The 13413-nt window shown below is 37.7% G+C and overlaps 1 protein-coding gene and 1 non-coding gene across 2 annotated transcripts in view; one reads left to right on the top strand and one right to left on the bottom strand.

Moving 5' to 3' along the window:
• The window catches only part of LOC136227093 (uncharacterized), a 29306-nt gene extending 16201 nt beyond the window's left edge, over nt 1-13105 (bottom strand). The window contains exons 1-2 of the mRNA XM_066015805.1: nt 12946-13105; nt 12411-12768 (exon numbers count right to left, since the gene is read on the bottom strand). Coding sequence (XP_065871877.1) covers nt 12411-12768; nt 12946-13105 — 518 coding nt within the window. The remainder of the gene's footprint in view (nt 1-12410; nt 12769-12945) is intronic.
• On the top strand, nt 856-962 carry LOC136228139 (small nucleolar RNA R71). Its single transcript, XR_010688473.1, has one exon. It is a non-coding gene; the product is annotated as a small nucleolar RNA R71 (small nucleolar RNA).
• Nucleotides 13106-13413: the final 308 nt, after the last annotated feature.

Here is a 13413-nt window from a genome sequence, read left to right as displayed (position 1 = left end):
GGGTTTTGGTAAATCAGTTCCAGGTAAAGTAGAATTTCCGGGCATTTCCGGGCCTAAGTAGTTTTTCCCTGAACGAAGAGTGATAGCCTTAACATGCTCTTTCGGATTTTCTTCCGTATGGCTTGGAAGACTTCCCTCTTTGCGGGATGGAATTGATTTAGCGAGTTGTCCAATTTGAATTTCCAAATTATGGATGCTAGATGATTGGTTTTTAATAAGTTGATCGAATTTATTCTCGATCCGTTTAAAACCATCGTCGTGATTACTTATTTTTCCGCTCATCGCATCAATGAATTTGTCGATTTTAGAAGATAAAGTGCTAATCGTATCTCTTGATTGATTTTGATAATTAGTAGTTCGATTTTGATTAGCATTAACATTATTATTGTTATTATCTCTCCAATTAAAGTTGGATGATTTCTCCATCCAGGATTATATGTATTGGAATAAGGGTTATTAGTTTGGTTTTGCCCTTGGACAAAGTTTACCTGTTCAATTTCACTCATACCTTCGTAATCCACATCCGTTTGGATTGGTTGACCATTAGGATCACACGGTGCCATAAACCTATCAATTTTGTGCGACAAGGCAGAAAATTGGGCTTGCAACATCGCTACTGGATCAAGATTCACTATACCTTTAACTGATGATGTTGTTGAGGATGATGGTTTCGCTACTGGTACGTGTCCACGTTCCGCGGGCCACATACTGCTGTTGATTGCCATTTCCTCCAAAAGTTCTCTCACTTGGGCAGATGTTTTCTTCATGAATAACCCTCCAGACATAGCATCCAATGAACCTCTAGTTGTAGGATTTAGTCCATTATAAAATGTTTGCATTAAAAGTTCAGCGGGCAATTGGTGGTGTGGGCATAAACGTTGAAGTTCTTTAAAACGTTCCCAAGCCTCATAAAGAGTTTCATTATCATTTTGAGAAAAAGATGTTAACTCTTTAATGACTCTTGCGGTTTTTGCTAAAGGGAAAAATTTTGATAAAAATGCTTGGGCTAATTGCTCCTAAGTCTCAATTGATGCGGCTGGCATAGAAGTTAACCATTCTTTGGCTCGATCCTTCAAAGTAAAAGGAAAAAGGCGAAGTTTGATTGCTTCTGCAGTTACATCAGTAATTTTAAAAGTGTCACAAATTTCTAAGAAATTTGTCAAATGGGTGTTAGGATTTTCGTTAGGTAACCCGTAAAACGTTACATTATTTTGCAACATATTAAGCAACGCAGGCTTAATTTCAAATTGATTTGCATTGATTTGGGGTCTAACTATACTGTTTGTTACACCGGCCACTCCTGGCCTAGCGTAATCCATAAGTGTGGCCATAACTTCTGGCTCGGTAATTTTAGTTTTTATTGGGGTTTGGTTTTTCTTTTTCTTTTCTTTCTTGTTCTTTTTAAGGGTTCTTTCAATTTTTGGATCAATAGGATCTGGTGACGTGCCCGAACTTCGAGAACTGCGCATGAACTTGAAATTTCGCACGAACCGAAACTACCTACAAAACAGAATTTGAAAAATAAATATGTTAGTAATTGAAAATAATTAAAAATATAAAAGTTTGAATAAGTATGAATAAACCTAGATTCGTAATAAAACACGAAAAATTTAAAATTTTGGCGTATCCCCGGCAACGGCGCCAAAAACTTGTTGAGCGATTTCCGCAAGTGCACGGTATACGCTTGTAGTAATAAAAGATATCGATCCCACAGGGAACGCTTTTTTAACAAAACTTATTTACAATCGGTTAAATTTACTTTTAGGTTTATGATATGGAAAAGTCGTTTAATCGGTTTTGGTTTTGAAATAGCTAGAATAAGAATTAGATTATAATATGAAGATGTTAGAAAATATCTGATTAAAAATGAATTTGCAAAACAGGAACGTTTTAGTACTTTAGAAAAGTAAACAGGTATATTTGTTTGCATTAAGCAAAGAAACAACTTTAAACTTTGTACGAATTATAAAGATGAAATAAATGACGGAATCTCTAATTAATTAGCTTTGAACGCGACAAAACCCTTATCCGGGATAATTGCCCTTAACCAAATTAAAACTCTACCGAGATAATAATTTGCCTAAGTGTTCAACAAAGTTTCCTTGTAAAGATTTTGGATTAAATACGTTTTAATGAAAACACCAGCATCAATCCACTTCGGCTCATTTACCAAAGTGTTGCATAAGAATCTATCGAATAGAACGGACTTTATTAGATGAAATATAAATTGATACAAGTTTACAGAGAACATGGAGCATTGAATTCTTCGACGGCGTGCAAGTGAACGGGTTGTCAATCCTTTCCTTGGGTTTCGTTCGAGTTTGTCAGGCTCAGGGGCGAATCCTCTACTCAATCTTCTCGCTGAATCTTCGTAATAGAGACTGGGTCGGTCTACTACCAAAATGAAAACTAAACTGGAACAATGTCTAAACGCTACTGAATTTGTTATTAATTTGTAAACAATGTGTGTACATCATATTGCTTTGAACAGAATCGAAATCTAACTTCTGAATCACTTAATTCGGAATTTCTACATAAATTCTACACTAATTTCTTTCTTCTACACATATCACATTCTTTCAACTCTCCATCAACTCTTTATTTATAGATGTTGAAGAGTCTTGATCGAAGTGTCGTGTCCGTTGTGAAGGATCGTGTCCGTTGTGAAGGAATGTCTTTATCCACCCGAACGATCGCGTTCCGTCGAAAACGAAAGTGTGTAACTAGGCTTCTAAATCTCCTGCTCTTACCGAGAATTATCAAATTCACTACCGAGAATGGGGGAGCATCAATTGTACTTCGGACGAAGGGTAAAATGGCTAAAGGACGTGTGTCGCGACCGTGAAAAGGGGAAGCCGCGGTCGCGGCACGGAGCATTTTTCATTTTTTCGCTCTCGTTCGTGTCCTCGACTTGGCGTTATTAATTTTCGTCGTCTTTGACTCCTTTTGTAGGGCTTTTCTTCTATTTTCGAGCTATTTTTACTCCTATTTGGATTTTACCAAATATTTATGTACCTTGCATGAAAGAAACATATTCGAAAGTAAAAGCTTTCTAAATAGTTATAAACAGCATAAATTCGTAGCAATATTGATGTAATTATTGATAATATTTTAGGTATATTTTGGGCTTAACAGTCTCTAATGAAGTGATGTCTTATGCTGACATGCTTCATCCTGCTGTGTTGAATTGGGTTCTTGGATAGATCAATTGCACTTTTGTTGTCACATTTGACCTCAATTGTCTTTGTTTGAACACCATAGTCTTCAAGCTGTTGCTTAATCCATAGGACTTGAGCAACACAGTGTCCAGCAGCAATGTACCCAGCTTCAGTGGTAGACAAGGCTACTGACGCCTGCTTCTTGCTGAACCAGGATACAAGACAGCTTCCTAAGAAATGACATCCTCCAGAGGTGCTTTTCCATTCTAGCTTGTCTCGTCCATAGTCAGCATCAGTGTATCCAACGAGTGTAAAACCATGAGTGTTGGGATACCATAAACCTGCGTTCACTGAGCTTTGCAAATATCTAAGGATTCTTTTTACAGCTATGTAATGAGATTCCTTAGGGTTAGATTGATATCTAGCACAGTAGCATACTGAGAACTGAATGTCCGGTCTACTTGCTGTTAAGTAAAGTAGAGAGCCTATCATACCTCGATACAATTTGCTGTCTACCGACTTACCATTCTCGTCAGCGCAGAGGACAGTGTCAGTGCCCATAGGAGTGGATATTGGCTTGCAATTTTCAAGATCATATTTCTTCAATATCTCCTTGGCATATTTAGGTTGACTGATGAAGATGCCATTTTTCCCTTGTTTGATTTGAAGTCCAATGAAGAAGTTGAGTTCTCCCATCATTGACATTTCAAACTCAGTCTGCATTTGCTTGCTAAATTCCTTGCACATTGACTCATTAGTAGCACCGAAAATAATATCATCAACATATATTTGAGCCAGCAGGGTATCTTTACCCTTTCTCTTAATGAATAAGGTTGTATCAGCTTTACCCCTGACATAGTTTCTAGTCGGCAGGAAACTGGTCAGCCTCTCATACCAAGCACGTGGTGCTTGCTTGAGGCCGTACAGAGCCTTTTAGAGTTTATAAACGTGGTTTGGGAATTTAGGATCCTCAAACCCTAGAGGTTGATTAATATAAACTTCCTCGTTTATAACTCCATTAAGGAATGCACTCTTAACATCCATTTGAAACAGTATAAAGTTCATATAGCTTGCATAAGTGCATAAAATTCTAATAGCCTCTAGCCTTTCCACTGGGGCAAAGATCTCACCGTAGTCAATACCTTCTTGCTGACTGTAGCCCTGAGCTACAAGCCTTGCTTTTTTCCTGACTACATTTCCTTGCTCATCCAGCTTGTTGCAGAAGACCCATCTTGTTCCAATGGTCTTCTGACTCCTTGGATGTGGCACTAACTCCCATACATCGTTTCTTCTGAATTGGTCAAGTTCCTCTTGCATTGCGCTCATCCAGAATTCATCTTCCTCAGCATCAGCGAAGTTCTTAGGTTCCTGAACTGAGACGAAGGCTACGTTGCTGAGGTATCTCCTGAGTTGGTTTCTTGTCATCAGGGTATTCTCAACGGCATCAAGAATAGCACTCTCTGAGTGTCCTCTTGGTATCCTTATCTCCTTTGGTAGATTGATGTGTTGTGCTGTCTGTGTTTCAACAATCTCTGCAGGTGTAGACTAGTGAGTGAAAACAGTTTGAGGTTCACTTTTACCTTTGGTCAGCCCTTGAGGAAATGACTCAGCGACTGTATCTTGATCAGTATGTACTGAGTGTGGATCATCCTCGGTCAGTGGCAGATATCTTCCTGCAGGGTTAGTTTCGTCGAACTCAACATGTACTGACTCTTCTAAAACTTGAGTTCGTTTATTGAAAACTCTGTATGCTTTGCTGTTTGTTGAGTGGCCTAAAAAGATAGCTTCATCAGCTTTTAAGTCAAACTTAGCTAGGCTATCTTTGGTGTTTAAAATAAAACATTTACAGCCAAAGGCACGAAAGTATCCAATATTGGGCTTTCGTCCTTTCCAAAGTTCGTAGGGGGTTTTCTTTAGTATAGGTCTAACAAGAGCCCTATTAAGAATATAGCACGCTGTGTTGACAGCTTCTCCCCAAAACTACTTTGGAAGCCTATGCTCACTCAGCATTGTCCTGGCTATTTCAACCAAGGTTCTGTTCTTCCTTTCAACAACCCCATTTTGTTGAGGCGTCCTAGGAGCAGAAAAATTATGGTCAATGCCGCTGGCTTCACAGAATTCAACAAACTGTTGGTTTTTGAATTCTCCACCATTATCACTACGGATGTGAGCCAATTTTAGGTCTTTGTCATTTTCAAGTTTTCTAACCAAATTAGAAAATGTCTCAAAGGTCTCATCCTTGCTACTCAGTAAGATGATCCAAGTGTACCGAGAAAAGTCATCTACAATGACCAAGGAAAATCTTCTTCCACCCAGACTCAGCGGTTGGACTGGACCGAAAAGATCCAAGTGTAGTAACTCTAACGGACGCTTAGTTGAGACAATATTTTTACTATGAAAAGATTGTTTGGTTTGTTTTCCAGCTTGGCAAGCGTGGCATAGTTGATCTTTTTCAAATTTAAGTTCTGGCAATCCCTCAACCAATTGCTTTCTTGCTAATTTGGCCAGAAGGTCCATGCTTACATGACCAAGTCTCCTGTGCCATAGCCAGGAATTTTCTTCCTTTGAAACTAAGCATACAGTTTTTGAAAACTTTTTCTCTAAGTTCAGCATGAAGACATTATCAATGCGAGGGGCAGTTAAAATTAACTCATTAGTTTTACCCTCGAATATTTTACATCCAGTGTCATCAAATATAACTTTTCTCCCATTGTCACATAGCTGAGCTACGCTGAGTAAGTTATATTTGAGTCCGCTGACTAGGGAGACTGACTCAATAGTAGGATTACCTCCAACGGTTCCTGACCCTACTATCTTACCCTTTTTGTTTTCTCCAAAACTTACGCTTCCTCCTCGTTTACGCTCGAATGTGATGAACTGAGTTTCATCACCAGTCATATGCCTTGAGCATGCGCTGTCAATATACCACATCTTTGACTTCTCAGCACATCTCAGGCTTACCTGCAATGTAACTAGTTACTTTTAGGTACCCAATTCTTTTTGGGTCCTTGCTTGTTAGGTTCAACAGGTAAAGCATCATATTTTATTCTATGGCGGCATACTTGGACAGTATGGCCATTCTTTCCACAGAAGTCACAGCTGACCTTCCGTTTAGGATTTTTCACTGACTGATCAGCACCCCAGTGCTGAGCGTGCCAGCACACCTTTGTGGTGTGTCCTTTCTTCCCACAGAAGTCACACTGGACATTCCGCTGGTGATTCCATCTCTGGTGACCAGTACTTCAGTACTGAGCAATCAGAGGAATATTTCTTTTGTTTGGAACCTTTAGTTGGTTCTGAATGGATGTGACGTCCTTTCTCAGTTTCTTAAAATCTGATTGGACCTCAGAGATAAATTTTGCATAATTCCGATGTTACTATGCAAATCTGAGTTGTCCTGAAGAAGATATCGAAGGTCACTCAGTTTGACCTCCTCAACCTCGTCACATCGCCTGCTGAGTGCTCTAATTTTCTTATTACACTTTTTGACATGTGTGTAGAGGTCACTCAGGGCATTAACCATTTCATTTCTGAGCTGGGGAAGTGATATTACCTCATTTGATTGCTCCTCATCATCAGATGCAATGGAGGGGTCAGCATGCTCAGAGACGCACGGCTCAGCAAGTTCGTCAGCCATAAAATAGATCTTTGCTGACTCAGTGGCATCAGCTTCTGATGATGAAGACTCATCACTGTCGCTCCATGTTGCCACCATTGCCTTTTTACCGTTCTTTCTTTCTTTCCTCGGCGTGGGGCAGCTTGACTTAATATGGCCAGTTTGATGACATTCAAAGCATGTAATGGGCTTTGAGTTGTCCTTCTTGTATTTGCTGTCGCTGGGCTCGGCTTTATACTTATCAAACTTTCTGTAAGGCTTCTTAGAGTATTTGTCATTCTTTTTGAACAGTCTTTTCATCTTCCTGGTGAACATAGCCATCTCCTCATCATCTGTTGAGCTCCCATCAGTGGAGTCAGCTTTCATGACAAGAGACTTTTGCTTATTGTCTTCAGACTTTTCTTTCACCTCAAAATTCTTCATCGAGATCTCATGGGTCAGTAGTGAGCCGATGAGTTCATCATATTTATAGGTGGTTAAGTCTTGAGCTTCCTCAACATCAGTCTTCTTTGCTTGCCAGTTTTTAGGAAGACTCCTAAGAATCTTCTTGACTTGTTCTTCCTCGGTGAAGATCTTCCTAAGTCTCTTGAGCTCGTTGATGATGTTTGTAAACCTTGCATTCATGTCAGATATTCCTTCATCATCGTTCATTTCGAACAGCTCGTATAGTCTCATCTGCTGGTTTACCTTGGACTCCTTCACTTTGTTGGTTCCTTCGTAGGTGACCTCCAGCTTCTTCCAGATCTCTTGCACCGACTCACAACCTGATATCTTATTATATTCTGCAGCATCAAGCGCACAGTGAAGCATATTTATAGCCGAAGCGTGATGTTGTAGCTTCTTGAGATCATCCCCTGTCCATTTGGACTCAGCTTTGACAACTGTTTTGCCAGCCACAACTTCAACAGGAACAAACGGGCCTTGGACTATTGAAAGCCATGCGCTCATGTTTGTTGCCTGAATAAAGTTTTTCATCCTATTCTTCCAGAAGGTGTAGTTAGACCCGAAGAATAGGGGAGGCCGAGTAATGGACAGCCCCTCAGGTAAGATTTGAGTTGTCTGGTTTCTTGGGAGAAACCGAGTGCTGTTTTCAGCCATAGTGGGGATCAGCTCAAGGTAGTTCAACCTTTCACAGTGAGCTTTTAAGCTCTGATACCACTTATTGGTCCCTTATAACGTAACAAGTTAGTTCCAAGGGGGGATAGGAACTATTTAAAATTTAAGTACGTTAAGGCTGACTTCTTTTTCTTTGAAAAAGGATTACACAACGCACTGAGTAAATAAGACACTAGCTTAGTCAACTGGTGACTAAGTCAGCTTCTTTCGTTGAGTCAGGAGATAGCACTTTGAGTCTATTTCTGAACTCAGATACTCAATACACACAACTCAGCGTGACCTCTTTACTTGGTCAGTTTTGTTTAAGCAAGCAATATATATATTAAGGAGTTTAAGGTTAGAAAGATGTTACTCAACAGATTTATCTAGGTTCAGCCTCTAAGCCTACGTCCTGTCCCCGGAACACGTTCCGAGCTTTCGAATTCTCTACTGAGCTCTTTAACGGTAGAGCATCAAACCTTTTACAACTTAGAAGCTGAGTATAACAAGAGTACATTCCTCTATACCTCTACTCACTCCTAATCTCTCGCCGAGTACTATAACCGAGTACTCAGCCTCTCCTTTCTAATCTCTAGAAATGACAAAGATTTGTCCTAAACAACAATTGTTAAGACACTTTAGATGATTGAATAATCACTTTAGGCTTTTACACGAAAGATATAGAATTTGGTGTAAGTATTTGCTTTGCTTTTTCTCGTAGAACTTTGAGTAGAATTTTGGTCATCGTAATGGCTTGATAAAATTCTGTGTAGAATGAAGCATTGAAAGGCCCTATTCATAGAGACGTCTGAGACATCAGTCATTTCGAATTTCGAAATAACCGTTGGAGGGAAACGGCTTCCTGTCGTTGTCACTCAGTCTTGCTCAGAGCTCTCGGCCAATCAGATTTGAGTATCTTCTGTCCTCGGTCAGTGTCCATCAGCTTTTAGTCAGCTCGGCAGAATGTCTCTCCATTTATGGTAAGGTCAACTAGACAACATTATGTGTCTTCTGAACTTTACCCAAAGTGGAAACACTTTGTCTGGAAGTTGTTCTTGCTCAGCTGCTGTCTTGTACTCTTTGTCGATTCAACCCAGCAGCTTCGTTACGAAGTTGTTCAACGAAGGTCTTCTCGATCCTTCTTCCGCTGAGCTGCGTTTTGTACATAACGACAGCGTTTTGCATACGCGGGCCGAGTTGTCTTGATCTGTTTGACTTGGGCTTTGACTTCCGCATTTGGGCTTTAAGCCTCTTAGTCTTTATGTCTTATAAACAATTTAACTCAACATTGAACAAACACATTAGTTAAATAAATCAAAGCATTTAAACTTAGTGTGTTTAGAATATATTTAATTTTACTTAAATAATTTTGTCAAATCAAAATCATGTGGAAAGGTGTTTCAACACTGCTGACCTTCTTCTTCTTGAATAACCACGGTGCACATAGCTTTATCCATGACAGATTAATACAAATGCAGGTCTCCCCTTCAGATTGGTCTACTCATCAAGGGTGGTTCTGCTAGGAATTGTTTTATACCTTGATATGCTTGTTGACAATATTTCTAGTACGATGATCCGCCCGTTCAATCTCTGGATCTTTCTCACCCATAGTGGGGCTTTCATTTAGGCGCTCTTTTCACCTTTTTCCTCGCATGGCTTTTTACTTTATCTGGATTTGCTCTAACTCCTTTTTTGCTAATGACATAGTCAAGGAATTTTTCTGAAGTGACTCTGAATATACACTTCTCTGGATTGAGCTTCATTTTTCATGCTAGTGTTTGGCACTGGTTGCATTATTAGCAATTCCCTTGTACCTATGGGTTAGCACTGAAAGAACTCCAGAAGTGGGGCATACCCTGTCCATTATTAAAAGATTGTGGTAAGGCATAAAAGCTATATTCACTTACCTTGGGGATCAGTGGCTTGATCCACGGAACATACTTCATAGCAAAAGACTGTTTGCATTGACCTTGTTGGCAAATATCATGTATAATGCAATGTCTCTCTATGGAATTTTTAGTTCATCTTGGAATCAACTTAATAATTCCTTCACGTTGGTCCCTGACTCTAGAATGAACTTAGTCAAAGGATAAAACCGAGTAAATATTATATGTCAAACAAATTCATAATAGAATTTTAATCGTGCTTGTTATAATAATAATATCACGTATAACGGTCATAACCATAAAGATTGCTACTGCACATGAATATCATAATGAATTCTTAATAAATAACCATAATGAGAATGGTTTAAGAATAATGTCATTTTGTATTTCAATGCGCATTAATATCCAAGATAGCATATTTATTTTAAACGTCATAAAAGTTATGACATTCTATATTGGGTAAGATATCTTACATAGTTGCTATTTACTTGCAATTAATATTGTGCATCCATACATTAATGGCATTCAGAGATCATTAAAGCCTAATTTGAATGAGGTGTAATTAAAGAAAGGTAAGTGATGATTTAATAATATAGTTATATATAAAATTACTCTTATATCATTTCATTTGTACGAATAAAATAAAAGAGAAAGGGTAATTTTGGAAGAAAAATACATGTACCATGATTCTCCTCCAATTTGGAGTGTAAGGAAAATTACTCAAAATCCACTCTCACCTACCTCCACATACAATCCTCCAATCTTTAAGGAATTCTCATGTATATCCTAAGAATTTTGCATAAATTAATGTTCTGATCCGAAACCGACACTTGCACTATTTTGTAGTTAGCTCAGGACATGAAAGTTTTGTTTATCCCATTTGGTAATTCATCAGCCCATAATAGCCTTAATAGTTAGGGACAATTACAGGATAATTACAAATAGACTCAATATTTTCAAGTCTCTTGTGTTGGTAACAGAAATTCTAACAATGTCAAATAAACAGTTTTTATATGAATAGACACATCCTTGTAAAAAAGGGAATGAAATAACTGTTTGACAAAACAATATTCAAAAATATGAATTTCTGATATTAAAAGTACTATATAGGAGAAAAGTCATATATAGATGGTGATTGTACAAGGAAAAACCAAATATGATTTTTTTTTTTTGTAATTTCTTCTAATAGTTATATGCATGTTCACCCAAAAAGATTGATCAGATCTAAATGATTTGTGATTACATGAGTCTTTTTATGATATTTTAATATCAAATGACAAAATCACATTGAATGGATAGATTTTTTTTTATAAAATCCCAATATTACGGGTCTTATACATGCATTTTGTACTAATTTAATGATAATATCATATTACACTTGTCATACATAAAAATATGAGGGCATAGTAAGCATGCAAGATTTAATGAAAGATTTGTGTCTATGACTTTATCTTTCACAATTTATTAGATTTATCATAATAACATGTAATGATATTCATATCACTTTATAAGGGTGGGGGATCTCAATTTTCTTTAATTAAAAATGGAATAAGAAAGGGGAGGAAACTTATCTTGTTTATCATAAAATTCCAGATTTAATGTAGAGAACTCTTTCCCACCAATCTATAGAGAAGCCTATCTTTGGATAGATTTGTTCGTACTGATTGAGCCAAGGTTTGAGATGGAGATTTCTATTCTGTTGACTCCATTGTTTTGTTCTTTGTGAAACTCTATAAAATGAAGATTTTGTGATCTTCTGTTTGTTAGAGATCCACGCTCACCGCACCAATTGATAACTCGGGGAAAAAACCTTGATCGGAGCACTTTCCTGTGAGGCGCCGTTGTGATCGGCCGGGGACACTCCGATGCCAAAGTCAGTAATATTTCTGAGAATAAACTGTAAGCACAAAAGTAGAGAATCAGTAAGTGTACCCTTGATCCTAGGAAGCTGGGGTATTTATATAGGTTTTTGTAACCTTCAGCATTAATGGGGAAGCAGGTGAAGAGTCGTGTCATTACTCGTCTTTAATTGCTATCAATTCTCCATTAATCCCAACATTTAGCATTGAAACCCTCAGAGTTGAGGTATTCGAACAGTCAAGTCTTTATTCCCATTTAATAGCTATTAATTGCCATTTAGTTGTATTTTATTCCCATTCATGGATGGTAATAAAGGCGCCTTTTGGTATTCTTAGATCCGCCAAGGCGTATGTACGCTCCCCTTGAGAGCTATGGCGGGTTTTCACTACTCGCTCTCATCGAGCGTATCTCGTTATGGCGTATCTCGCCATGGTCCACGTGGTGTGGCATAATGCTAGAAACTCCTTCTTTTTCTTCATTATTTGCATATTCACCCCTGCATTAATCCTGCAATAATTGTCATTAATTCCATATTAATCATGCATAAATCTCTCTTTTAGAAGGAATAATAGTTTGCCATTATTTCTATTAGTTTTCTCTTATTCCTTATTCAAGAATAATTTAGGTTGTTATCAAGTGTGTTTTGTCAAAATATAAGGACTAATAAATTAATTGCCCTATTTTAAAATTTAAGCTTTATAATTTAGAATTTATAGTTTTTTTAAAAATATTATGCATTAAATAGAATCAGAATACAAGGCTTGAACAATGAAATCTGGATGATTAGTATGTTACTCCATCAGTCCTGGCTTATAATAGGATACTTTTGCAAGTTCATGAGCAACACTATTCGCAGAACGACTAGCATAAATGATACTAATATCATTAAACGAATGAATCAAATTATTACAATTATCAAGAATAAGGTTGTAATAAGACCTCAAGGAAGGTTGATTAAGATCTAATACCACCACATTTGCATCGGTTTCAACAAGACAGCCGTCCATATCCTTTTTGTTGAGCCAACTTAGAGCTTCCTGAATACCCATAGCTTCCCCTACACGAGGCAAGAAATCACTCCACACAAGTTTGGCAAAAGCTCCACAAAACTTGTTGTTGCAGTCCCGTAGAACTGTTCCTAAACCCAGCAGACCTGATCCCGAGATAATAGATGCATTCACATTTAGTTTAAAGCGAGCTGGAGGAGGCCGTAACTAGTGAATCGCATCCCGAGTAGACCTTGTCCCCACTTGAAACAATTTGGAAACATTCATCCCCTTTGATTGAGCATCATGTCACTCCTTCAACCTAATGCACGCTAGACGAAAACAAACATATGCAGAATTCCTTGAATTATTCCAAATAGAATTATTTCTATTCAGCCACATATTCCGCACAACCATAACCCACAAACAACAACTCCCAACATTATTTGCCTTACTCAGATCTGCATCCTCCACCACAACGCCACCTCCTTCTTCATCTTCCATACTTAGATTAGCATAAGAGAATTCCAAATTACTAGAAGAAATCATTTGGAAGTAAAACAAAAACGAAGACACAAGACAAAAAGCAAAAGTTATTAAAAAAGATAAAACAAAACTCAACTTGTCATATAGACAAGACATTTAGAATTTATACTTAAACTTTTAGGATTTAAAGTTTATATTTTAACATCTAAAGTTTATATAATTAAATAAAAAATATATTAATATTTTATTGATTATCAAAAGAATGACGAGACGCAACGGATGTATACAGTAAAATCTCTCCGATAATTCCATATCACGTTGCATTT

This window comes from Euphorbia lathyris, chromosome 4 (genome assembly GCF_963576675.1).
Source record: "Euphorbia lathyris chromosome 4, ddEupLath1.1, whole genome shotgun sequence".
NCBI classification, from domain to species: Eukaryota; Viridiplantae; Streptophyta; class Magnoliopsida; order Malpighiales; family Euphorbiaceae; genus Euphorbia; species Euphorbia lathyris.
Note: the sequence above shows the minus strand (reverse complement) of the source record. Positions and strands in the feature narration are given on the sequence as shown.